We start from the raw sequence: 26,536 nt of genomic DNA on the forward strand, positions 1-26,536 counted from the left end.
GGATTTCAAACTCTGCGATATTTCAGCTCCTGGAAATTTTGCTTTTTCCTGAAATATGAACTATTTGTAACACATGGAATTTATGTCAATATCCTCTTGGATATTGTGATATTTTCAGGTGTACAATAACGTCTATGGACATTATCATCATTAGTGGTAGATATAAGTTCGTCATTCACTGACTTAAGAAATATTCATCTGATACCTGCGAAAGTCCTTATGAAATTCTGAGTCGATTTTGGTATGTCCGTCTGTCTGTGTGGAATACTCTCACGTTAAAACGAAGCATTAGTCAAAATATTCATCATTGTTGATGTTGAAATTCAACCAAATTGGTTCCTTACGTAAAAAGTTATGAAACAGCAACTAGAAAAAAAGGTCTTTATTCTGCACTTTTACCAAAAGTAAAGCAAAAATTTCGAAGAATTTTGAAAATCCAAAAAAATTGTCCACAATTTCTAAAGTATAGATACCCAGCAGTTCGACAGAGAGCCAATGCAACTGAAAATCTATAACTTCCACTAACATCTAACCGCCAGGTTGGCTCTAATTAGTGTTTCCTCTGTAAACGAATGTGAATACAATTGTTACATTAGTGTCCCTTTGAGGGTAAGAGTGGAGACAGTCGTTACTTTAGTGCCTTCAAGTAATGTATAGAGTAGACGCTCTTCAAAAAAAAAAAAAAAAAAAAAAAAATATATATATGTAAAAATGCTCACTGCCTCTCTGTAATCGATGAATTGACGATTGACTTGCTCATGTTAAAATTGCTAGTCTCCTTTGCAGTCGGTGGCTAGGGTAGTTTAGCTCTGTCCACCAGAACTTCTGGGTTGCAATAAAACAACTTAATTTCCTTAAATTTGTTAGTTATGTTAAAAATGTAACATTTCATAAATGTTGCCTAACATTTCATAGCCTACTTTAAGGCATTATTAAAATATTTTGTAATTTATAAACCAGTTTGATGTGCAGGGCGTTATTTATCACCTTTACTATTTGCATATTTGATTAGGATTTCAGATAGTGACACTCTTTTCCAGTAAACAAGAAGTATCCTGTAAAGCAGGCCTTTGTGCGGCAACATGGTTTTAATGTCCGTGGTATTCGAATGCCTTTTTCGAATTAAACTTTTTCTTGTTCAATCCAAGTATATAAACGTACGTTCGTACAACAATATTATACACAGAGGGAAAAAGTAATATACACGCCTGGTACCAAATTGACACCAAAGAGTTAATAATTTTTCAATAACATCCGTTATCAAAGTATATACATACGTACGATAACACTATGTAATGTTGACAACGTTGCGTTGTCAAAGTATATACATAGTGTTATTGCAACAATTCTAAAAATTTAGATTTCGACAACGGATGTGTACAATGTTGTCAACATTACATAGTGTTATCGCACGTATGTATATACTTTGACAACGGATGGTATTGAAAAATTATAAACAGTTTGGTGTCAATTTGGTAACAGGAGTGTATATTTCTTTTTCCCTCTGTGTACATATATAAACACATTATACGCAAAACTAATATTACAATATTTCCTAAAATTAACTTTTATAACAAAACTACTCTTCCTCGAAAAGTTGCCGTTAACAAATTTAATATTTATATAATTTTTTAAAATGTGTAAACTTAACAATGTTTATTTTACTTCTGCTAAATTAATTTCTACATACATTTCTATTAAGCTCTAAAACAAACAAAATATTCAGTTAACAATAGAATGGAAAAAGTTCTAAAATAGGAGATTATTTTAAGCTAATGTATGAATATGTTTTTACATATAAATTACATTTATTGCATATAGAAATTTAAATTTGTTAATTGTAATCGTAGTTTGTGGAATTTGTACGTAGAACAATTAAACATGATAGTTGTAATAAAAGTTTTAAATACTAATTTCAAAAAGAGATTAATTTTATTATAATATATTTAAAATGAAAACGCCGTTATATAGCCTATGAAAATCAAGTCTTCTGTAAGCAAGAAAGTAAGCGTTTTAAAGCAAATGTAAATATTTATTTCATATACTTTAAACAATTTATAAAATATACCATACAATTTATTTTTCAACAAAAATTAAACCAAATACCAACAGTAAAATATTTTCAGGCAAATTCCTGAAAGTATGCTTTGTTGATTTTTAAACTGTGAATCCTGTAAATATGTATGTTTTTTCTCTTTTTTCACATTTTTCTATAAGTTTTTTTTTTATTTTTTTTTTTTTGGCATAAAGTTTTGTTCATGAACAAAAAAAAAAACATACAATCAAATTACAGAAATAATACTGAAATGATATATTAAAAATTAAACCATTTGAAATGTTTTCAACACTTGTTAAACAATGTAAAATGATGTTCAGTTTTTTTTAGTAATATTTTTAATTTAAATTTATTTCGTTAATTTATGCACTTTGGGGCTCATTACAAATTGCATAAATTTTTTTTCTTAAATATTTGCTTTAACTGAACTTGGATTTTTCATTGGTAAAGAAGTGTTAGTTATTATAGAATAAATAATAATTATAAAAAAGTTAGATAAAGAAAACGATTTAATATATAATTACTTAAATATTAAAGTTAATGGAAAATATTAATTTGTTTTTAAATTTTCCCTCAGTTCCATTAAAAGCTTCATAATAATTGTAAATTTTCATTTCAAAGATTGAATTGAATGTTTTTAGATTTGATATTTTGCAATGTCTGAAATTTCGAAAATAAATTATTTAAATAAATTTTTAATTTTTTTTAAATTGCTCAAAGATATTAAAATACTATTTAACACAGGGATTCCAACAGCTTTTTTACTTCATGGACTCCTTGATATCATATGATTGTATTGTGAGGTTAATGTCAAAAATATGTATAATTCCAGTTTTAGTCCATAAATACCCGATCAGAATTCGAGTTGTAATATCATATCTATTAAATTTTCAAGTATACTGGAAAAAACTTTCGAACTATTTTTCTGAGAAGCATTGATTTAAGTTAGAATATGAACTAGAACTGAACTAGAACTGAACTAGAACTGAACTAGAACTGAACTAGAACTGAACTAGAACTGAACTAGAACTGAACTTGAACTGAACTAGAACTGAACTAGAACTGAACTAGAACTGAACTAGAACTGAACTAGAACTGAACTAGAACTGAACTAGAACTGAACTAGAACTGAACTAGAACTGAACTAGAACTGAACTAGAACTGAACTAGAACTGAACTAGAACTGAACTAGAACTGAACTAGAACTGAACTAGAACTAAACTAGAACTAAACTAGAAATGAACTAGAACTGAACTAGAACTGAACTAGAACTGAACTAGAACTGAACTAGAACTGAACTAGAACTGAACTAGAACTGAACTAGAACTGAACTAGAACTGAACTAGAACTGAACTAGAACTGAACTAGAACTGAACTAGAACTGAACTAGAACTGAACTAGAACTGAACTAGAACTGAACTAGAACTGAACTAGAACTGAACTAGAACTGAACTAGAACTGAACTAGAACTGAACTAGAACTGAACTAGAACTGAACTAGAACTGAACTAGAACTGAACTAGAACTGAACTAGAACTGAACTAGAACTGAAATAGAACTGAACTAGAACTGAACTAGAACTGAACTAGAACTGAACTAGAACTGAACTAGAACTGAACTAGAACTGAACTAGAACTGAACTAGAACTGAACTAGAACTGAACTAGAACTGAACTAGAACTGAACTAGAACTGAACTAGAACTGAACTAGAACTGAACTAGAACTGAACTAGAACTGAACTAGAACTGAACTAGAACTGAACTAGAACTGAACTAGCAACTGAACTAGAACTGAACTACAACTGAACTAGAACTGAACTAGAACTGAACTAGAACTGAACTAGAACTGAACTAGAACTGAACTAGAACTGAACTAGAACTGAACTAGAACTGAACTAGAACTGAACTAGAACTGAACTAGAACTGAACTAGAACTGAACTAGAACTGAACTAGAACTGAACTAGAACTGAATTAGAACTAAACTAGAACTGAACTCAAAGCACTAGGACTGGTCCAAAACTAATCTAATTTATAGTGAGAACCTCGAAATCCATGGGAGCACATGATCTGAAACATGGTCCTATATAATGCAGGTTATGGACCATGTTGCATTACATAGAAGTACTTAACTCCAATAATGTAGTTCTGGGAATATCTATATGGATCATATACTCTAATAATTTTTGAAGAATGATAGTATAGGAAATTTGTTTTGATCAGTCGTCATTGTTTTGATCAGTCGTAGTTAAACTTTTCTAATCACTTCATACCTAAAGCATCTCTTTGTAATTCGGATGAATCATTTTTGCCTACTTTTTACTCTCCAGACATCGCAACGTTTTATCAGCTGCGAAAGGGTCAACTTTTATATACAGATAGGAACGCTGGGCTGTACACAACGATTTCGTTCGGCCTTTTAATTGCCGTGGTGAAAATGATCGAGGACATAATCATGCTGGTAATGAAAATATTCATTCCAATGAAAAAATTATCGATTAGATACAAAGCAAAAGGTTTGGCTTAATCAAAAGTGCAAAATTGCTATCAGATCTAGAGAGAAAGCATTCAAAATTTGGCGAAATAGCAAAGACGTTGAAACTTGAACTGAGCATTTGGTCGCTGTACGGTTGAGCTACTTTTGACAAAAGTAAAGTGGTTGCTCTAGATATTTCCAAGTCGTTTGATAGATTTCGGCATGGTGCACTATTATATAAACTAAATGACTTTGGTGGCGGTAACTACTTCTATCGGTGTTCAAAGTCCATCTTGGTGTTACTAGACCGAGTATAGGAGAGGGAAAAGGTACTTATCGAAGACAGTATGGCAGCTAACTTCTTGACAGATCACTAAACTGGTTTTGATCATTTATAAATATAACGATTTATCACATTTGGATAGATTATGTTATAATATATTGCAACCGGTTTTCAGGGTTGCAACGGTATCGAATGTAATTTAGTATTTTAAAATTAAAAGCATCAAATCTGTCTTTAGTATAAGTTTTAATGAAGCTTTATAATTTGAACTGGGAAAATTCTTTAATTGAAATCAACATAATTGTTAAGGCTGCAATTCACCCTAATACATATATAAACTTTATATAATTAACCAGCATCTTCAATCCTATACTAATTATCGACTTAATACAAAAAAAATCCTAATTTAATTAAATATACATAATTATAATATAAAATAATTAATAATTGTCTTACAATAATTGAAACCAAAAATTATTATTTTTACTACCTCAGACAGATACTTCTTTGGTAAATTTGGAACGATCATTTAAATTTAAGACCAGCTTGTCAGGACGTTTGGCTTTGCCATTGGAACCATTTGTTGGTGGTGGTTGTTGTTGCGACTGAGTCACAGTTTGTTGTTGTTGTGTTGAAGACGTTGTTGAAGAGGCTGAAGGTGCTGCTGTTGTCACCTGTATAGTAGTGGAGTTTGGTTCTATTAAGGCATTTTGGGATTTTATTGATTCTGGCTGTAGAGTAGAGGACGTGGATGCTGTTGTGGCCGTCGCACTGGTCGTTGTTATATTGCCCAATGATAATGATATGCACTTGAGTTCTATTGAGGCTGTATGAGGCTTTAGTTTTAGTGGCACCCGAGATTCACTTTTACTATGTGATAGACTGGAAGATAAATCATCATCTCTAATGGCATTGGCATTTTCATCATCTTCAGTCTCATCGTCGTCGTCTTCGTCTTCTTCGCCGTCGTCATCATCACCATCATCACTGTCGCTTGTATCAGTGGTAGTGTAGAAAATTATATCATCGGTGGAATATTGAGTTTCTTCATCACAGTCATGTGGTTGTAGTTTTGTGGAAGTTTTATGTGTAGTCGTTGCTTTTGTTGCTGGTTTATTGGTTAGCACTGATTTTGTGCTGGCTGTTCCTTTGGAATTTTCAATATCGGCTATAAGTTTATTACATTTACTGCTTAATCTACTTAATTTTCTATGTTGTTGTTGCAGCTGCTGCTGAGACTTTTGTTTTTTATCAGCTGTAGCTGCAGCTGTTACTGTTGCTTTTCCAAAAGATTCTTTTCTTTTGAATTTATTTTTACAATTATCACAAATTTGTTGTTGTTGCTGTTGTTGACTTACATAACTAATGGGTTTGTTTGTGGCTCTGCTGTGACACTCGTCACTGGGCAAACTGACAGAACTGATGGCTTTATCATCTTTACTGTGTTGCACTGTCGTTTGAACTGCTCGTTTGCGTGTGGTACTGGGTGGCGTATTTGTAGCTGCCGTCCGTTTTGTTATTCTTCTTATTGTTTGTTGCTCCGGTTCCGCAAGCTGATCCAGATCATCCGATTGGGAGCACATACAATCCAATTTAATATTCTTAAAACTAATGCTGCCCTCTTGTTGAGGCGAACCCAAAATTTGACATTTATTGAGTTTGGCGGAAGTGTCAGTGTGATGCAGTTGATCTTTACATTTCTCATAGCAACTTCGACATATGATATGTTCTTGTTGCTGTTGCCGTTTTTTAAGCTCTTCTTCCGGTATGCAATTGCCTATTATTTCGGTATTTACAGCCTTTTCCTCCCAACGACCTGTGTCTGTGCTGGCCTTGGTTGGTGTTGATGTTGTAACTGTTACTTGGGTGGACGGCAATGTTATGGTTGGTGTGGTTTTCACAGCGGCAACATTATTGTTTGTCGTCGTCATTGTTTTTTGTGGCACTTGTAGTTGTTGATATTTTTGCATTTCTGTATTCAACGATAGCAGTGGTAGCGCTTCCGTCTTCTGTGGACGCACAGTTAATTGATTTCTGCCTGCTCCTTGGGAGGCCGCAGCTGCTACCATCACCATGCTACTGGGAGTTTTTAAACCATCCAATAGACTGGATATTGTCATCACAGCAACACCCTTGGGTGGAGCCATTTCCTGTATACGTTGCAATTGCATACTCAATTGTCTTACTTCCTCTAAAGCCTCTTGGTCTGATAGTTTATTTTCTGTTAAATAAAAGAAAACAAAAGAAAATTCATCAACATTTTTCCAAGCCATTGAAAAATTAAATTACTTTTCAAAAATTCTAAGTTTAAGCAAAAAAGGATTTTGTTCATATAGAAGACATTTTATAGGTTATATTAAAATTAAACTTGTCATTTGCAGACATTTTATTTAATGTCTGATAATGGTTATTATTCCAACAAAAACTATATCTAAACTAGCTTTTAAAAAGTGTCTAATTTTAAATTCTTCTTATAGTTAATTCAATTACTTCATTTACATACATATTTGACTTTATACTTAAAAGCATCAATAGGCATAATTTGCTTTATAATTATAAACTTTGAATGTGCATTTACCACATTTTCCCAACTCATAATTAAAATATAAAATGAAATTTGCATTAAATACTCTTGAATGGAAAATTTAATTTCTAATAAGTTAGTTTTATGTTTCAATTAATATTTCACACACACACAAACACTGAGAAATCTCTTAATGGCATTGAGTATTTGCTATTCTTAAATACAGAAACAAACTAACGTAATAATTTGCAAAGTGAAGAAAATTATAGTTAACAAGATATTTACATTAGTTGTCCCGGGTATCCCGTGGACCAAATTTATGTAGGAAATACAATAAAAACTTCACTACCAGCGATTGAAAATCTTGATCTCAGATAGTCCCTATTGATTCGCCAACAACAGTTCGAGACGTAATCGGTAGACCGAAATACGAATCCATTAAATGATAAGCTTTTTCTCACACTGTAGTAAGTCTTTTAAAAACAGTGTAAACCCTAAACATGGTATCACTTTTATCCATCAGTATTCATTACCATTTATAACGATTTATTTACACCATTTATCAGAAAACCACAGCCACCGAAGGCACCTCTCTAAAAACTAGGACAATGCACTCTGATCTGTAAGCTACGAGTTCCTGTGGTACCAAATAGGTTCTTTGATTCAACCCCAGGTAAAAAAATCTGTGTGCTTATTTCACTGTGATCATTATCATCCACTGGGTAGACGTGAGAACGGTCTACCACGCGCCCCCGAGTGACTTCGATTAAGAATACTCAGGTGGCATTTTTTGTACATGGCTTTGACGATCCATGTACAAACACTTTGAAGAAATACTCGAGCTATCTAATATCCTGCAACAATACTACCCCGGCAGGCTGAGCAGTCCCGTTCGAATTAAAAACGCACCCGATCAATCCACAATCTCGATGAATACCTAGGTGGACCATCATATACGCGTCTTCAAAATAGATGTTTTTGTAGTATTTTTATTTTTGCTCAAAAGAAAGCTTAGACCATTTCATTTAAGAGCTTTGTTGTCACTTAGTGGGATGTATAAGTAATTTGTATGCTTTCTTTTTTAAAAATATTAAGACATCGTCTGCATAGCAAACAGGTATAAGTCCTTTCTCGGTTAGGGTCTTTAGGAGGCTATTTTTCGTGGCAATCCAGAGTAAAGGTGACAAAATGCCACCCTGTGATATACCGCGAAATAACTTTTTCTTGATAGTTATATCGTACACCTCGCAGCTTATGCATCTCTTCCTTAGCAGTTGATCCTGTTATGGAGCACCCGGTCAACATAAAACTGGTCTAGGGATTGGATAAGAGTATCAGTGTGTCGGTTATTGAAGGCGCCTTCGATGTCAATGCATACCGTCAGTGTATACAGTTTGCTATCGACGGATTAACCTATGTTGTTAGTGGACATATTAAAATTACTTGTGTAGAAGAGCTGAGGAGGATCTGAATACTGCCTTGAGCTGGGCTCAACCAATGTTAACCCAACGAAGACAGGAATCTTTTCACAAGAAAGGCAAAAATTTCTTCGTATACTGAACTTTGCTTCCTGGGCAAGAAGATACCTAGAAAATAAGATGCTGGGCGATATGTAGGAAAACTATAGGCATGAAATGGGGTCTTAGACCTACTATGACAAATTGGCTTTATATGTAAATGTGTAATTAGACCAATTCTAGCTTATGCTTCGATAATCAGGTGGACTGCTTTGGACAAAAAATGTAATATCAAACTACTACATTGAGTTCAGCTAACATGCTGCTTGAATATAAGTGGTGCCATGTGTTCTACTTCAACCAAGGCTCTGGAAACGAAGATATTCCTCCCATTGAAATATATTTAAGATATAAGGCGGCACTTACAGCCGAACGGCTCTTTACTTTAGACAAACTGGCCAAAAGCGATTATAGGACACGTCATCAATGTATACTGGACACAATCAAAGGACGTGGCTGATCGCATACCAGACACAGCATATGTCAGAAACTTTGAAACGCTGATCCCAGGAACATTAGAGCGTATACCAGTAAGAATTCATTGCAACACGGATGACTCTAAATTGGGGGATAAAGTGGGCCTGGGGTTCTGATGTATATGTATATGTACATCCTCCTTTCAAACTAACTGACTAACATGCAAAATTTCGACGTGGGGAGAACAAGTGGAGAGAACAGTGAAACTCTGGAGCATTTTCTTTGCCACTGTCAGGCATTCGTCGAAGTTAGATCCAAGTATCTTGGAAGTAATGATATTTCGGAAATAACATACCTTACCAATACTGATTGGATATTTTAACACAAAAACTTAGCTTGATCCAATAGTACTAACCTTGGTGAAAATTTCATCAAAATCGATTTTTTGAGTTGGCTCACTTGATATGAAATTGCCCATATATATATTTAAATGTTAAGAAATACTGTCAACTACACTTAAAATAATCTAGACATAGATTATTTTCAGTGTAGTAGCATATACGAAAAATGTCGTCCATTATACGAAATGTTGCTTGGTTTTGCACCACGAAATTGTTTCGTAATATATACGAAATTGTACGAAACATTTTGCTATGATGCAAAATAATGGGTAACATTCATCTTCACGATCAAAATCGCAAAAAAAAAACTTAAAAAAAATCGATTTGTTTGCTTTCAAGTGATTCTCTAAATTAGGCGTATACTTAATATTTGTAGCATAAATAAATCTTTAACACGTATACGTATAGGTGTCGCAAAAAAACTGTACAATTACACAATGTAAAAGTTAAATATGGATTACACTGTGATACAAAAGTGAAGAAAAATAAAATGCGGGCGTTCTCATATACCAATTCTATTTCGTTATAGTCCATAGAGTACGAATATATTTTTAGTTTTCCCCTATCACTTCGTTAACTTACTTTTTAAGAGCAAAAGATGCGAAAAAGAGCCATTTTTGAAGTTTTAAATTTGAAAAATCATAAGTTTAGTGGTTTTCATCCGATTTTCAAATCCGATATTTTTTTAATGCTACAAGTGTTGCCTTTTAATCCAAAAAAAGAAATCCAAAATGTATGGTCAAATGTCTGAGTTACGGTCGTTTAAGTAAAAAACTCACACTTTTTTAAAAAATTTTCATTTTCATCATGCTCTACTTTGGTCATGAGGCAGTGAGTTCATCTTTTATTACTTTCCTGAAGAATCACATAAAGGAAGATTTCTAAAACTTGTTATTTCATAAAAATCTATGAAAAACTGGATGATTTATGCAATTTTTTCTAATAGCATGTTCCTCGAATTTTTGGTTTTCTCCATACAAATTAATTTTTGTATAAAAATTTTTATAAACATTTTTTAAACTTGTTTTAAAGAAAACCAGAAAGAAACATTAATGTTTTTGTATGGAAGAAATATGCAATATTTTTATAAAACTTAGCACAACTCTTAACCTTTTTCATCCATTATTATAAATTGACCATCATTGGAAACCCAACATAATGTGCCTTTTTTCAAATGTAATAAAAGCTAAAGTTACTGCTTCATGGCCAACGTAGAGCAGTATGAAAATTAAAAATTGTGAAAAAAGTGTGAGTTTTTTTACTTAAATGGCCGTACCCAAGACATTAATCATAAATTTTGGATTTATTTTTTTGGGTTGAAAGACAACACTTGTATCTTTAAAACAAAATATCCAATTTGAAAATCGGTTGCAAACTACCAAACATATATTTGTTTAAAGTTAAACCTTCAAAAATAGCTCTTTTTCACATCTTTTGCTCTTAAAAAGGAACTAAACGAAGTGATCGGGAAAAATTTAAAATATATTCCTACTCTATGGACTATAACGAAATGGAATTGGTATATTAGAACCCCTGCATTTTTTTGCTGTATCACTGTGTTATTTTCAGTGTTTCGAGTGACTGTTTCGAGTATCTGATTAATGCAAATAACAGCCATTGATGATACGAGTGAAGCCGTAGACGTTCTGTACTCGTATTTAAATATTTATAAACAAATTGTCATTGTCAACAATTATATAAACGAACATTGTTTTTGTTTATTCGCATTTTGTTTGCAAAATAATGATAATTATACCCTACAGCACTTTAGTGGGGAGGGTATATTGGTTTTGTGCTGATGTTTGTAACATACAAAAATATTCGTCCTATACCCACCTTAAAGTATACCAATCGGCTTAGAATCGTTATCTGAGTCGATTTAGCTATGTCCGTCCGTCCGTCTGGCCGGCTGGCTATCCATGTAAACCTTGTGTGCAAGGTACAGGTCGCAATTTTGACGATAAATGGTTAAAATCGGTCCATTATTTCACCTAGCCCCCATACAACAGAACCCCCGAAAAGGGCTTCTGAGCTCATAATTATGTTAAATATGCCTGTATATCGATAAAAAGCGGCACAACTAAGTTTTATACAAGCCTTGATGACCTGCCAAATTTCATAAAGATCGGGCCTCATTTGACCCTAGCTCCCATACAAAGTCCGCTTCAGAAAATTACTTGAATGTCCAAAAATTAACTTATAAACACAAATATCGCGATGAAATTCAGCACAAATAAATATTATATAAATATAAATATATTCACAAAACTTTATCGGGCTTGGTCCATACTTACCCCTAGCCCCCATGTAAAGCCTTTTTCAGAAAATTTGTTTTTAATCCATAAATTGCTTAAATGTATCGGAACAATGAATTATTATGAAAAATAAATCACATTTAATATTCATAACTGGTGTAGGGTATCATAGGGTCGGTCACGCCCGACTATACTTTCTTACTTGTTAAACTTTATATGGTTGTTTTAGTATAAAGTAAAATATTTGTTAACGAGTATTTGTTTAATTTAAAAACATAGTTAACAGTGGACGTTTTAAAATTTTAATGAGTTTTCACAATAGAATTTTTGTATAATATTTGTTACAATTAGGTTAAGTTTATTTTTTTTGTTCCATGTATCAAAACATCTAACTCTTACTACCAAAGTGAACCACAAATGGACACATTGCGTTTGATCGTATCATGTTTAACTTTCTAACTTATTTAAACATTATTTGGTTTGGTTTGCTATACATATACATATTTAATGTTAAATACATACAAATATTAGTATTTTGACACATTACATAAATACTCGTTGAATTGATGTGGCTGCAGTTTGTTACAAATCACCATAAAGACGCCACAATGTTTTAATTACATTACAATGGTTATTTGGTAATCAAGCTGTAAAAACCGCAAATTTATCTGAAAACTGTTGATAGGAGTAATAAGTATTTTGTGTCAATAGCGGACAGGTTGGCATATAATTTGAGCTCAATGAAGATTAATTGTAGTCTGTAATTGACAGTAAACAACTTTAGTGGAGATAAGAGAAAAATTTCAAAAATGTCATTCACTTTTATAAAATGCTTGTAAGAGTAAACATTAAATGGGTGACATTAATTATGGTTTCCAAAATTATAGGGGTATTGATTTTTGGTTTTCGTATGTGACGTATATTGTTCCTTTACTAGATATGTTTCAAGCAACCTAATCATAGTAGACTAGACACTTCACTAAATCATTTGGACGCTCATCGTTAAATTGACTTGATATATTTACAAACAGCATAATAAACTTATAACATTCTTCCCACTTTAGTGGTAAAAAAAGAATAAAAACCAACCCTCCAACTTGCTTCAAATTTAAGTCCTTTGAATTCCCTTTAATTTCATAAACAGTCTTTTAAAAATTATATCAGCTTTAGGTTATTTAAGTAGAATAAAGTAGATACAATCCTTAATTTATATTTCTTCTTATCAATAAAACATTAGAAGTTTAAAAAGTAACCATTATTTACGATAAAGAGCACACAATAAAAAATATTGTTTTTTTATATTTTTCTGTTCAGCAGAAAAAGAAACAATAAAATCTTTAATTCAAGGTATGTCAAGTAAACGATTTTTTTTGTTTATAATCCCTTTCCTAATTCTATTGTATTTTATTTTCTTTTCTTTCTTTAAAGAGTAAGTTCGACAGTCATAAAGTTAAAAATCTTAACAATTGTTTAATGAATATTTCATATTTCATGAAGGGTGTAGTAAGTAAGTACGCATTTCCCAAATAAAGTACTTGTGTTTGTTTGTAGGGGTGAAATGTAAACCGGGGAAAATAAGATTTAAACCAGTACTAAACAAAAAGAAATGGTCATAAGTGTATTATTTACTGTAAAAAAGCTTAAATTTTTCACAAAAAAGGGGACACACACACACAAAAACAGACAACAATAATGATGACTTGGCACTATGGCTTGAAAACTACACCAGACATGATGCTCGTCCTTGATGAGCTGAGGGCATATTGGGTTTGTGCTGATGTTTGTAACGCACAATAATATTGGTCCTATACCCACCTTAAAGTATACCAATCGTCTCAGAATCATTTTCTGAATCGATTTAGCTATGTCCGTCCGTCCGTCCGTCCATGTAAACCTTGTAATCAAACTACAGGTCGCAATTTTGAAGATAATTCAATGAAATTTTGTACATGATCTTCTATTGTCCCAGGGACGAAGCCTATTGAAAATGGTTAAGATCGGTCCATTATTTCACCTAGCCCCCATACAACTGAACCCCCCAATAGGGCTTGTAATCTTTGTAATCAAACTACAGGTCGTAATTTTGAAGATAATTCAATGAAATTTGGTACATGATCTTCTATTGTCCCAGGGACGAAGCCTATTGAAAATGGTTAACATCGGTCCATTATTTCACCTAGCCTCCATACAACTGAACCCCCGAATAGGGCTTTTAAAACTTGTAATCAATCTACAGGTCGCAATTTTGGAGATAATTCAATGAAATTTGGCACATGATCTTTTATGATACCGTAGATGAAGCCTATTGAAAATGGTTTACATCGGTCCATTATTTCACCTAGCCCCCATACAACTGAACCCCTCGAATAGGGCTTTTAAAATTTGTAATCAAACTACAGGTCGCAATTTTGGAGATAATTCAATGAAATTTGGCACATGATCTTTTATGGTATCGTAGACGAAGTCTATTAAAAATGGTTAACATCTGTCCATTATTTCACCTAGCCCCCATACAACTGAACCCCCGAATAGGGCTTTTAAAACTTGTAATCAAACTACAGGTCGCAATTTTGGAGATAATTCAATGAAATTTGGCACATGATCTTTTATGGTACCGTGACATGGTAGGGTATGGTAGGGTGACAATTTTCATACATGGCTGACGATGGTCAATGTACAATCCCTTGGCTCAAGTATATGAGCTTTATAACCTCTCATTGCAGTCCGATTTCGAAATAACCGCCAACATCCAAACCATAGCTGAATAGTTTACCGACAACATACACATAACTTTACTGATAGGATGGCACTTTTGATTCGGCAACATCATCTAGAGAAGTATTTGGTAAACCAAAAAACGATATTCATTAATAAGCCAGATATGCCAGGTATGAACAGAGTAAACCCCAAAACATACTGGCACGAAGAAGGGTTCTTTATCTATAATACAAGGACAGATTGTCTTTTCATTCAAGACATTCATGAAAACATTTATAAGGGTATAAGTTTAGGTGACAAGAGTCCTTGATTCCCAACATATAGTCCACGATGTTACTCTTCTGTGGGGTCCTGTTTATTCGGCTACAGCACCAAAAACTTATCTTTGACTATTCCCCGAAGCGTCAATTGGGACCTGTAGAACCCAAACGGATAGGGTTTCTGGTGAAACTGCGAATCAAAAAACCCCTTCAGATTCTTATCCCGTTAGACTATGGGTACTGGTACAACATCCATTATCCTCTATTGTAATAAAGAGAGGTTCACCAAGGTAACTTACCCCGGGGAACCTAAAAACCAAGTTCTTTACATGAGTACTAGGAAAAGATCACAAACTACTCTATTAGGTTTGGAATTTTGTACAGCGACATCCTCTTTGTTGCGGTGCTCGAGCTGTGTTCGAGGAGTGTTCCGCAATCGTCAAACCTCAACGAAATCTTTTCTCGGTAAGCGACCTAGAAACGTATTTGGTAAATCCGACGTATGACCTCCATTAATAAACCAAGACATCGCTTTCTTACAAACTGTAAATGTCAGGTATACACATAGTAAAACGGGACAAAGATGGAGATTTACCCCCATAGTAACAGTTAAATGGCCAATAAGCCTGTTAATTGTCTTCCCCTGTTTCTAGTCCCGGTGCAATGATATCAAGGTGAGTTTGTTTCACTAAGGTAAAAAGGCACTCAAAGACACACATAACACATCAATGGGATGACGTCTATTGTTTCAACAATAGCACCTACATCAGGATTCGTTTTTCGAACCATAATAACAGACTTCAACATGGTAATATTCTATTGTTATTCAATTAATTCCCCGACATCTAAAAATTCATTCCCATAAATTATCTTCCGGCGATTAGGCTTTAAACTACATACAACCTCTAAATGCTTCACGTAGGGACTTTATCAATGACCAGTGTGGGACAAGTACAGCTGTCGTATTGTTCCCTTAGAACTATGGTCAGCCGCTAGTTGAAATTTCTCTAGTTAAAGTTCCCGGTTAACCTGACACATTCTTTACCTTGGGATTGCAATTACACAAAGTTGCAACAAGTTTTTGGTTCTTTAAAATATTAATACTTAAAATTTGAAAAGAACAATATATAATCTTTTGACCTGGTAAAGCTTTCAATTATAAAATTTATATATTTTAGTTCTATAGTGCATTAAAGACACTCATTTTTACAACAAAACACATACAAAAGTCATAATAATAAAGGAATTAGGAAATTCACTTAGATACTTATGTACTTAAAATTTCAACAACGAATGATATATTATAAAAATAATAGGTTTGTTCGCTCAAATTTCTAGTAAATATTATAAAATACATATCAAATATAAGTCATGAAAACAATAAATCAACTAAAAATATTAGCCAAACACACGTAATATAATACATATTTCTTTAAAAATAAAGTATGTATGTATGTATGTACTCGTATTTGGTGGTAAAATTATTTTAAAAAATTCTAAATATAGATTTTTCCAGCAGCTTGTTGTCATGGCACACAGTACATAATATAAAAAATAGTAAACAATATATTGGAAAATAAAAACCATAACAACGATGCTGATATTTAACTAAAGATTACAAACATTTTTTTCTGGTTTTACCTAAAAAAATACTTGTTTTTTTCATACATACATACATACATACATACATATTTTATTTTTATTTTTTTTTTTGGAGATGGTATTGTATTTAATAAAAACTTACCCGCCGATGTTGTGGCCGCTACCGGTACGGTTGATGTTGTCACTGAACTGGGATTAGCAAAAGTACGCACTTGAGGACGAAAATTAAATTTGGCACCGGAAGACTTAGCACCCATGCCAATATTCTCCTGATGTGATTTACCACTACGCAAAACAATATAAACCTGTAGAAGAGTTTATTAATAAATAAAGATTATTAATAAAAAATTTCAATACATTGCACAATTAACACAAACAAAATTACTTAATGCTTTACTCGAAAATGGATTTTATTCAAATAATTTTTTGGAAGTAAAATATTAATTTTTTTTTGTAAGAGGACGCTCAATGACTCTTAAACTTTAATAAATAAGAACTTGTTTCCACATGATAACCTCATGACCTTACACCGGAATAGTCAATAGACCAGTTCATAGACTGGTTCATAAACTTAGCAATAGATAGGTCCACAGACTGGTTAATAGACAAGTTTCTAGACTGAACTAGAACTGATTAAGAACTGATTTGGAAATGAACTAGAACTCAAACCGAACTAGAACTGAACTAGAACTGAACTAGAACTGAACTAGAACTGAACTAGAACTGAACTAGAACTGAACTAGAACTGAACTAGAACTGAACTAGAACTGAACTAGAACTGAACTAGAACTGAACTAGAACTGAACTAGAACTGAACTAGAACTGAACTAGAACTGAACTAGAACTGAACTAGAACTGAACTAGAACTGAACTAGAACTGAACTAGAACTGAACTAGAACTGAACTAGAACTGAACTAGAACTGAACTAGAACTGAACTAGAACTGAACTAGAACTGAACTAGAACTGAACTAGAACTGAACTAGAACTGAACTAGAACTGAACTAGAACTGAACTAGAACTGAAACTAGAACTGAACTAGAACTGAACTAGAACTGAACTAGAACTGAACTAGAACTGAACTAGAACTGAACTAGAACTGAACTAGAACTGAACTAGAACTGAACTAGAACTGAACTAGAACTGAACTAGAACTGAACTAGAACTGAACTAGAACTGAACTAGAACTAGAACTGAACTAGAACTGAACTAGAACTGAACTAGAACTGAACTAGAACTGAACTAGAACTGAACTAGAACTGAACTAGAACTGAACTAGAACTGAACTAGAACTGAACTAGAACTGAACTAGAACTGAACTAGAACTGAACTAGAACTGAACTAGAACTGAACTAGAACTGAACTAGAACTGAACTAGAACTGAACTAGAACTGAACTAGAACTGACTAGAACTAGAACTGAACTAGAACTGAACTAGAACTGAACTAGAACTGAACTAGAACTGAACTAGAACTGAACTAGAACTGAACTAGAACTGAACTAGAACTGAACTAGAACTGAACTAGAACTGAACTAGAACTGAACTAGAACTGAACTAGAACTGAACTAGAACTGAACTAGAACTGAACTAGAACTGAACTAGAACTGAACTAGAACTGAACTAGAACTGAACTAGAACTGAACTAGAACTGAACTAGAACTGAACTAGAACTGAACTAGAACTGAACTAGAACTGAACTAGAACTGAACTAGAACTGAACTAGAACTGAACTAGAACTGAACTAGAACTGAACTAGAACTGAACTAGAACTGAACTAGAACTGAACTAGAACTGAACTAGAACTGAACTAGAACTGAACTAGAACTGAACTAGAACTGAACTAGAACTGAACTAGAACTGAACTAGAACTGAACTAGAACTGAACTAGAACTGAACTAGAACTGAACTAGAACTGAACTAGAACTGAACTAGAACTGAACTAGAACTGAACTAGAACTGAACTAGAACTGAACTAGAACTGAACTAGAACTGAACTAGAACTGAACTAGAACTGAACTAGAACTGAACTAGAACTGAACTAGAACTGAACTAGAACTGAACTAGAACTGAACTAGAACTGAACTAGAACTGAACTAGAACTGAACTAGAACTGAACTAGAACTGAACTAGAACTGAACTAGAACTGAACTAGAACTGAACTAGAACTGAACTAGAACTGAACTAGAACTGAACTAGAACTGAACTAGAACTGAACTACAACTGAACTACAACTGAACTAGAACTGAACTTGAACTGAACTAGAACTGAACTAGAACTGAACTAGAACGGAGCTAGTTAGAAGACTAGCACAGAGACTATTCATTAAACTAGTCCATAGTCTAGTCAAAAGACTGGCCCTGGAGTATTACATAAGATGGTCGCTGAACTAGTCCACAGATTGGTTTATAGACAAGTCCGTATACTAGTATATAGGCTAGCCAAAATTATTCTATTATATTGAAAATTAGTCTATTTTGTTGACTAGTTTAAGAACTTCTCTTTTTATAACAGTCTATAAACTAGTCTACTACTAGTACTATTATAATCTTGTGGACTATGGATTACCCTACATTCTACCCTATTGAACCATTCTATGTACTTGTTTATGTACTAGCCCACGCGCTATTCTATTAACTAGCCTATGTGATAGTTTATTGATTGGTCTAAAGAGAAGTCTATGGACTAGTCTATGAAGGATTCTGTGGACTGAAATGTTTAAAAGTTTAAACAATATTTAATAGGAAAGTGTAGGGTCTAGCCCTAGACCCATTGACTATGCTAAAGACCAGTCTGTGAACTTATCTATTGGCTAGTCTAAGGAATAGTCTATGGACAAGTCTATGAACCAATATTTCATTGAGGAGGTTTGGGCATATAAACCAGTCGGGCTGACGGACATGATTGTTTGAATGAATTTAAACCTTGAAAATGTTGAAATTTCTTAAACTACCGTAAACATGTTGTTTGACCCAGCCTTAGGTGGTTTGGATTGTTTTCAGGAAATATTATATAGAATTTTATTTACTCGTCTTAATCTTATGAAAGAAACATGAAAGAAAAAATCTGAGGGCATTGTGTATTAAAGCTATATTTAGCATTCCTTAAACCTCAACATGAAGACACAAGAGCAAAGATTTATTTATCCATAACTTGTGGTTAATATAAACCTCCTATACAAGTTTAAACAATATTATGATTTCCACGAAAGTTGAATCCTTGCCAACATAGTAATTTAAATACATATTTGCCATGCTTTTAGATTTCATTTACCGTCAAAAGCATAAGCTTAACTCTATTTCAATTGTTATTTTTATCATCATGATAAATATTTATAAACAACGAATGAAAATACAAGAGCCAACCAACCGGAGAAAACAATTTTCGAAAGAATAAAAACAAAAGAATTACATTGTATTTAACATGTTCTACTAAAAGTATGAACAAAAAAAAAGCTCACCTTGCTGCCAAATATTAAAGCCAACAATAATGTAATCGTTAATTGAGTATGACAGAAAAATATTATATACAATAAATCGGGATTAGCTGGAGATTGTAGAAAAAGCCTGAAAATAAACAACAACAGACATTATTAAATATGAGGTGAAAGGAAATTATTTGGTTGAATATTTATTGTTTAACTTTAAAACAAAATTTAAAATTTTTTATACAGGAAACTTACATAGAAACATTTAAAAAACACGTCAGCAAAAATTCATTGTAAATGGCCATCGAAATGAAGCGACTTTCATTGAATTCAGAGGGAGCTTTACGCACCATTATACACAGTCTTACGCCCCAAGCCAGAAAGACAACTTCCACTGAAAATTAAAAGTATATTATTAGAAATTTAACACATTGCGTACTTATTACATAAAAACATAAATATGAAAAATTTTTAAATTTAATCTTAATTTCGGTATCAAGTGGCCTGTTCCGAAAAAAATTGTTAAATAGTTTTGGTGCAAAATTTAAGTCATTTTGAGGAATATATGCTTTTTGTTTAATTTTTTTTGTCTATATAAAATCCACAGCCAACACCAACAGAATAACCTGCAACAATACCATAAGCATCATCGTCTTCATCTTTTAGATCTGTTGTAGTGGAATCCTTGAGGTATTCTTTGAGTACCAACCGCTGTGCTTACAGTTACAACTACAGCTCGTGCTGTTAATTCGTTTACTTGTAAAATAAGAATGTTTAAGTAAGTTTCGACGTGTTGCGGCAGTATGCGTATGGTAACTTAAGGTTTTTTCGTTTATTTCTTTGAAAATTTTGTCTTGTCATTTAATACTTTTGAAAAAGAAACCAGGTCCTTCGCCGTGAAAAAAAACTTTGTGTGTCATGAAGTTAAACAGGAGTTGAAGATAATGTTGTTTAAATAATATTTAGTTTGAAAAAATGTAATTTATCATTTTAAAGAATGTTTTTGTTGCACTTATAAGAGGGTTTTCCAAAAAGAGGATGTGCATAGTTAAACCTGTATGTTATCAGTTACTGTTTGTATCTACAGGTGGAAGTGACTGAGAGTATAGTCAGAATAGTCTGCAATAATCTAAAAAAGCATATATTGACTGTTTTTGAGCTATGTTTGTCCTGTTAAGCTCCAAAAAATTCCAAATCCATCAGCCTCTGTTCTTGATACACTGATAATATGTGCCTGCTTTTAGAGAACCTGCTGAAGTCTGGAAGTGCTTTACGTGAACACATGCCGTATTGGCCTATTTCACCGTAGTCGTTTTCACTGACGCTTTGTATATCTTATACGTGGGTTGCAATTTTTCTACATGGTTCTGCCGGTCCATGTACAAGCACTTTGCTCAAATTCTCGAGCTATCTAATATCTGACCATTGCTGCGCCGTTGTTTAACTTTCGAGATGCAAAAAACATCACTACCATTTACAACCACGAAAATGGATGGCCTTTGTTGAGTCGGCAACAGCACCTAGAGACGTATTCGTTAGTTCGAAATACGAATCCATCAAATAAGCCGATGACTTAATTCTTACTCAGAGAGAACACGCTGTGGTAAATCTGGTATGAACAGAGTTTTCCCGGAACATACCTGGACAAGGAAGGAAAATCCGATGGTATTACTTTTATAAGATTCCTTTCATCCATCACTATTCTAGCTAGAACACTTCTCATTCAATCTACGTGGCGGGTGATATCCGTATACACCTACATTCATCCTGTATCATAAACACTTAATATCAACTCATTTCCGCTTAATCCCACAGTCACTCCACTATGGGGTATCTGTTGACTTCGGCAACAGCATCGAACTTATCCAGAATTATAGATTTCACCGTGCATAAGTCTATTAAACGACATTCTCTTCCCACATCCACCACGTACACCTCTAAGGGACCTATCCAATAACCTGGACAAGACAAAGTCCGAAACTCTGCCCTGCAGGCTAAGGGTTTTTGTGATACCAGATTATGTGGTTCTCTTGTTCGATCCCATGTCAAATCATTCTAAAAAAGGCCAAGTATACATTTGATCATCACCAGTTTATAGTCCTGGTAGACTAGGGATTGCAATCACACCAAGATGGGGTCTTTCATCAAGATTCCCTGCAACAATTTCCGTAGAAGTTGCAGCCATGAACTAAGACGGAAAGAGTCTGTTAGGCGGACACTCTAACCAATCTGTTAGAAAGTAATTTGGGCGACATCCACATTTATACATTTATAGTAATGTAGAGTATAAATTTGAACTCTCCTTAAAGTATATTAATCGGCTTAGAATCATTTTCTGAGTCGATTTAGCTATGTCTGTTCATGTAAACCTTGTAATCAAACTACAAACGCAATTGTGAAGCTAATTCAATAAAATTTGAAGTTGGAAATGGTTAAAATCGATCCGTTATTTCACATAGCCCCATACAACTCAACCTCCCCAATAGGGCTTTTGAGCTCATAATTATGTTTATTAAGGTTTATACTTGTGACGATGAACCTGCCGAACTTTGTAATGATAGGGTCTCACTTGATCCTAGGCCTCATACAAAGACCCCGTCAGAAAATGAAAATGGAACCAAGTGAGCTATTCTGAAGTTAGGTTTCTTGAGATAACTTCTTTAACATATCATATCTTTAATAGACAGAATAGTATGTTGAGGTAATAGACAGATATTACTGTGCCCACTCTTTGACATTTATGATCAGTATACATACTCTCGAAAATCATCATGCATAGATTGAAGCTTCATCAAAGCTACCAAAATATTCAAATTTACTGATTTGAAAAGTATTCGATTCATGCAACTTATATACTCTCTCAGTGATGCAATAATACGAACAAGTTCAAACAATGAACGTACTAAAGAGAATAACACCGCTGTAAATTAAATTGTGATCCAAATTAATCGATACATTATCAGCCGTAGGAATATGAGTTCTGGCCATCCTGTATGTGGATCATTTTACTGAAAGGCCATGGCCTATATTCTGACAATATCTAGCTGCTGCAGGAATTAAAGCCTCCTGTAGAGCCACATGAAGTAAGAACTTTATGTTATAATATAAGCCAGCAAGAACTCCAGCCTAGGTGGCCAACTTTCTTCATATTATTTGTTACATAAGGTCAGCAATCCACGAATGATTTGCTCAGTTAAGTAATTTTTTAATTGGGATGAAAAAATCACCCAATATTAATTTCATAATAAATAATTTTCGATCGTTAAATTGCGGTAAAATATATATTTTTTGCAAAACTATAATAGCAATTGGCACAAATATCACAATTTCATTACATGTAAAACATGTTATTTTTTCTTAATCAATATACAAGAACGAAAACATATTTATTGCAGCATGAAAAGTATGTATTTAAAATTTCATTTTATTAAAGTGGTTTCCATCTTTTACTCCTACAGCATTGATTAAACAGTAATGGTGTTTTTCACACCATGGTGTTTTTCACACCAAGATCTTTAGCAAAAGTTAAAGAAAACTCTCATGATTACTTTGAAATGATTTACGATCCATTTCTTATGGAATCACCTATATGAAGTTTTCTTGCTCTTTTTATAGTTTTCTTTTAAAATTATATTTTCGATTACTATAAAACTTACTTGATGTAAAAGTATAATCCCACCAGTCGGTTTTACATAAAAATGCCTTCAAATCATCAGCTGTACGACCAACGACCACATCGGGCGGTGAAACCAATGTGCGCACCAATAAACAAGTGCCGATGGCGCCACAAATACAACCCAGACGTTTAAGTAATGCAGCATCTGTTATTTTAACAGCTTTTGCTGAACGTACACGAAATATTACTGATATCCTGCAAATAAAACAAATAATATGTATTGGAAAATGTGGAAAAAATAACAAGAAAATAAATACTGTGAGTGTCAATATAATGAAAGCGTTTCTTATTTTTTTAAATTTATTAAAATGTAGATGTCCTTCTACCTGAAGGAAATGTATTAATGTATTGGTTTCTTATAAAAAAATTGGAGTCTGACAGCTTTTTTCTCTTGTTGGACTGCAGTACGTTCATACATAGTGCTGTAGTCGGTCAGACCGATAGTCGTAGGTTCGATTTCCGCCAGGCTAACTAACTAACTACCTAACTAACTAACTACTACCTAACTAACTAACTAACTAACTAACTGAACTAACTAACTAACTAACCTAACTAAAACTACAAACGCGACACGAAAAACGAAAACTAACTAACTAACTAACTAAAACTACAACTAAATAAATAAAACTACAACGAAAGAAACAACTGAACAACGAACTAACTAAAATAAAGAACGAAAGAAATGAACAACAACGAAAAAATGAAACGAAATAAAAAACATAAACAACGAACTAAAACTAAACGAACTAACTAACAACGAACTAACACTAACTAACTAACTAACTAACTAACTAACTACTAACTAACTAACTAACTAACTAACTAACTAACTAAAACTAACTACAACTAACTAACTAACTAACTAACTAACTAACTAACTAACTAACTAACTACTAACTAACTAACTAACTAACTAACTAACTACTAACTAACTAACTAACTAACTAACTACCTAACTAACTACTAACTAACTAACTAACTAACTAACTAACTAACTCACAACTAACTAACTAACTAACTAACTAACACTAACTACTAACTAACTACTAACTACTACTAACTAACTAACTAACTAACTAACTAACTAACTACTAACTAACTAACTAACTAACTAACTAACTAACTAACTAACTAACTAACTAACTAACTAACTAACTAACTAACTAACTAACTAACTAACTAACTAACTACAACTAACTAACTAACTAACTAACTAACTAACTAACTACTACTAACTAACTAACTAACTAACTAACTACTAACTAACTAACTAACTAACTAACTAACTAACTACTAACTAACTAACTAACTAACTAACTAACTAACTAACTACTAACTAACTAACTAACTAACTAACTAACTAACTAACTAACTAACTAACTAACTAACTAACTAACTAACTAACTACTAACTAACTACTAACTAACTAACTAACTAACTAACTAACTAACTAACTAACTAACTAACTAACTAACTAACTAACTACTAACTAACTAACTAACTAACTAACTCTAACTAACTACTACTAACTACTAACTAACTACTAACTAACTAACTAAACTAACTACTAACTAACTAACTAACTACTAACTAAACTAACTAACTAACTAACTACTAACTAACTAACTAAACTAACTACTAACTACTAACTAACTAACTAACTAACTACTAACTAACTAACTACTACTAACTAACTAACTATAACTAACTAACTACTAACTAACTAACTAACTAACTAACTAACTAACTAACTAACTAACTAACTAACTAACTAACTAACTAACTAAACTAACTAACTAACTAACTAACTAACTAACTAACTAACTAACTAACTAACTAACTAACTAACTAACTAACTAACAACTACTACTAACCTAACTACTACCTAACTAACTACTAACTAACCTAACTAACTACTTTGTTATGGGTTCTATTATAGAACTTCTCACTTAATATCAGCCATCTCAGTACATCTCACACAAGTCCAGTTACATTTACATTTTTTGCAAAAAAGAAAACAAAACAATTTTCCACTAGTACCCACTATTTACTTACCGCCATGTTTTTCAGCATTAAAGCTCCATATGTTAAGGAAAATCCAATTTCTCTCAGCCATATTCGTGCCGTACACGTATATAAATTTGGATTCGGATACATAACAATGTTCTACAATTATTTTCATTTCAAAAGGGATAAGAAAGAAAAACATAGAGAAAATGTAAGGAAAAATAAGAAAAAAAAATCATTTACTTTTTTGTATGAAAAAAAATTTTATATAAATACTTATTGGATTGTATTAGTATTGGTTAGTGCGTGTATAAAAGGTATTTATTAAATTAAATAAAAACAATGAAATTTTATATTATAAGACGTCATCTGTTTTTGTTGTATTTATGGCGATTGTTGTTAACAGAACAATAACAACAACATAAACAAATTCTAAATTGATAATTTGTGAAATGATAATGTCTATAAAATTTATTTAAAGATTAAACTTTCTACCAGAAATGAAATCCTTTTGATAGAGCGAATTATTTGATAGGATTCGGCAAAGTTATAGAGAAGCTATCAGAAATAAAACTAAAATATACGGATTCAATAACCAATAACAAAGGATTGGTTATTGGATCCGGGAGCTTTAATTTGGAAGCAGTAAGTAATATACAGTAAGGAATTCTTCGATGACAATGGTATCAGCAATTTAACTTCACCCAGTAAACTGCTCAGGGAGTAGCTGCCTTTTGAACCAAATCTAAGTTCGTTAATCCGCTGCCCTTTTTATAACACCACAGCTTTAGCATGACACATGCTTTGATAGTGTGTGTATATACGATCGTTATAGCCGAATATAATACTCTTATAGTGTGGAGGGTATTATGCGGTTGTGCTGATGTTTGTAACACCCAAAAATATTGGTCCTACACCAACCTT

The 26,536-nt window shown here is 32.9% G+C and overlaps 1 protein-coding gene across 1 annotated transcript; it reads right to left on the reverse strand.

Moving 5' to 3' along the window:
* Positions 1-1,506: 1,506 nt before the first annotated feature.
* LOC119608983 (serine-rich adhesin for platelets) lies at positions 1,507-25,772 on the reverse strand. Its single transcript, XM_037963636.1, has 7 exons — positions 25,661-25,772; positions 23,586-23,800; positions 20,185-20,323; positions 19,963-20,068; positions 16,648-16,810; positions 5,302-7,032; positions 1,507-2,716 (listed from the first exon to the last, which is right to left on the reverse strand). Coding segments are annotated over exons 2-6 (2,139 nt in total). The 5' UTR covers positions 23,587-23,800; positions 25,661-25,772; the 3' UTR covers positions 1,507-2,716; position 5,302.
* Positions 25,773-26,536: the final 764 nt, after the last annotated feature.

The sequence above is a fragment of the Lucilia sericata genome, unplaced genomic scaffold (assembly GCF_015586225.1).
Source record: "Lucilia sericata isolate MDLA Ls3-8-SP2 unplaced genomic scaffold, ASM1558622v1 Contig000907F_arrow, whole genome shotgun sequence".
Lineage (NCBI taxonomy): Eukaryota > Metazoa > Arthropoda > Insecta > Diptera > Calliphoridae > Lucilia > Lucilia sericata.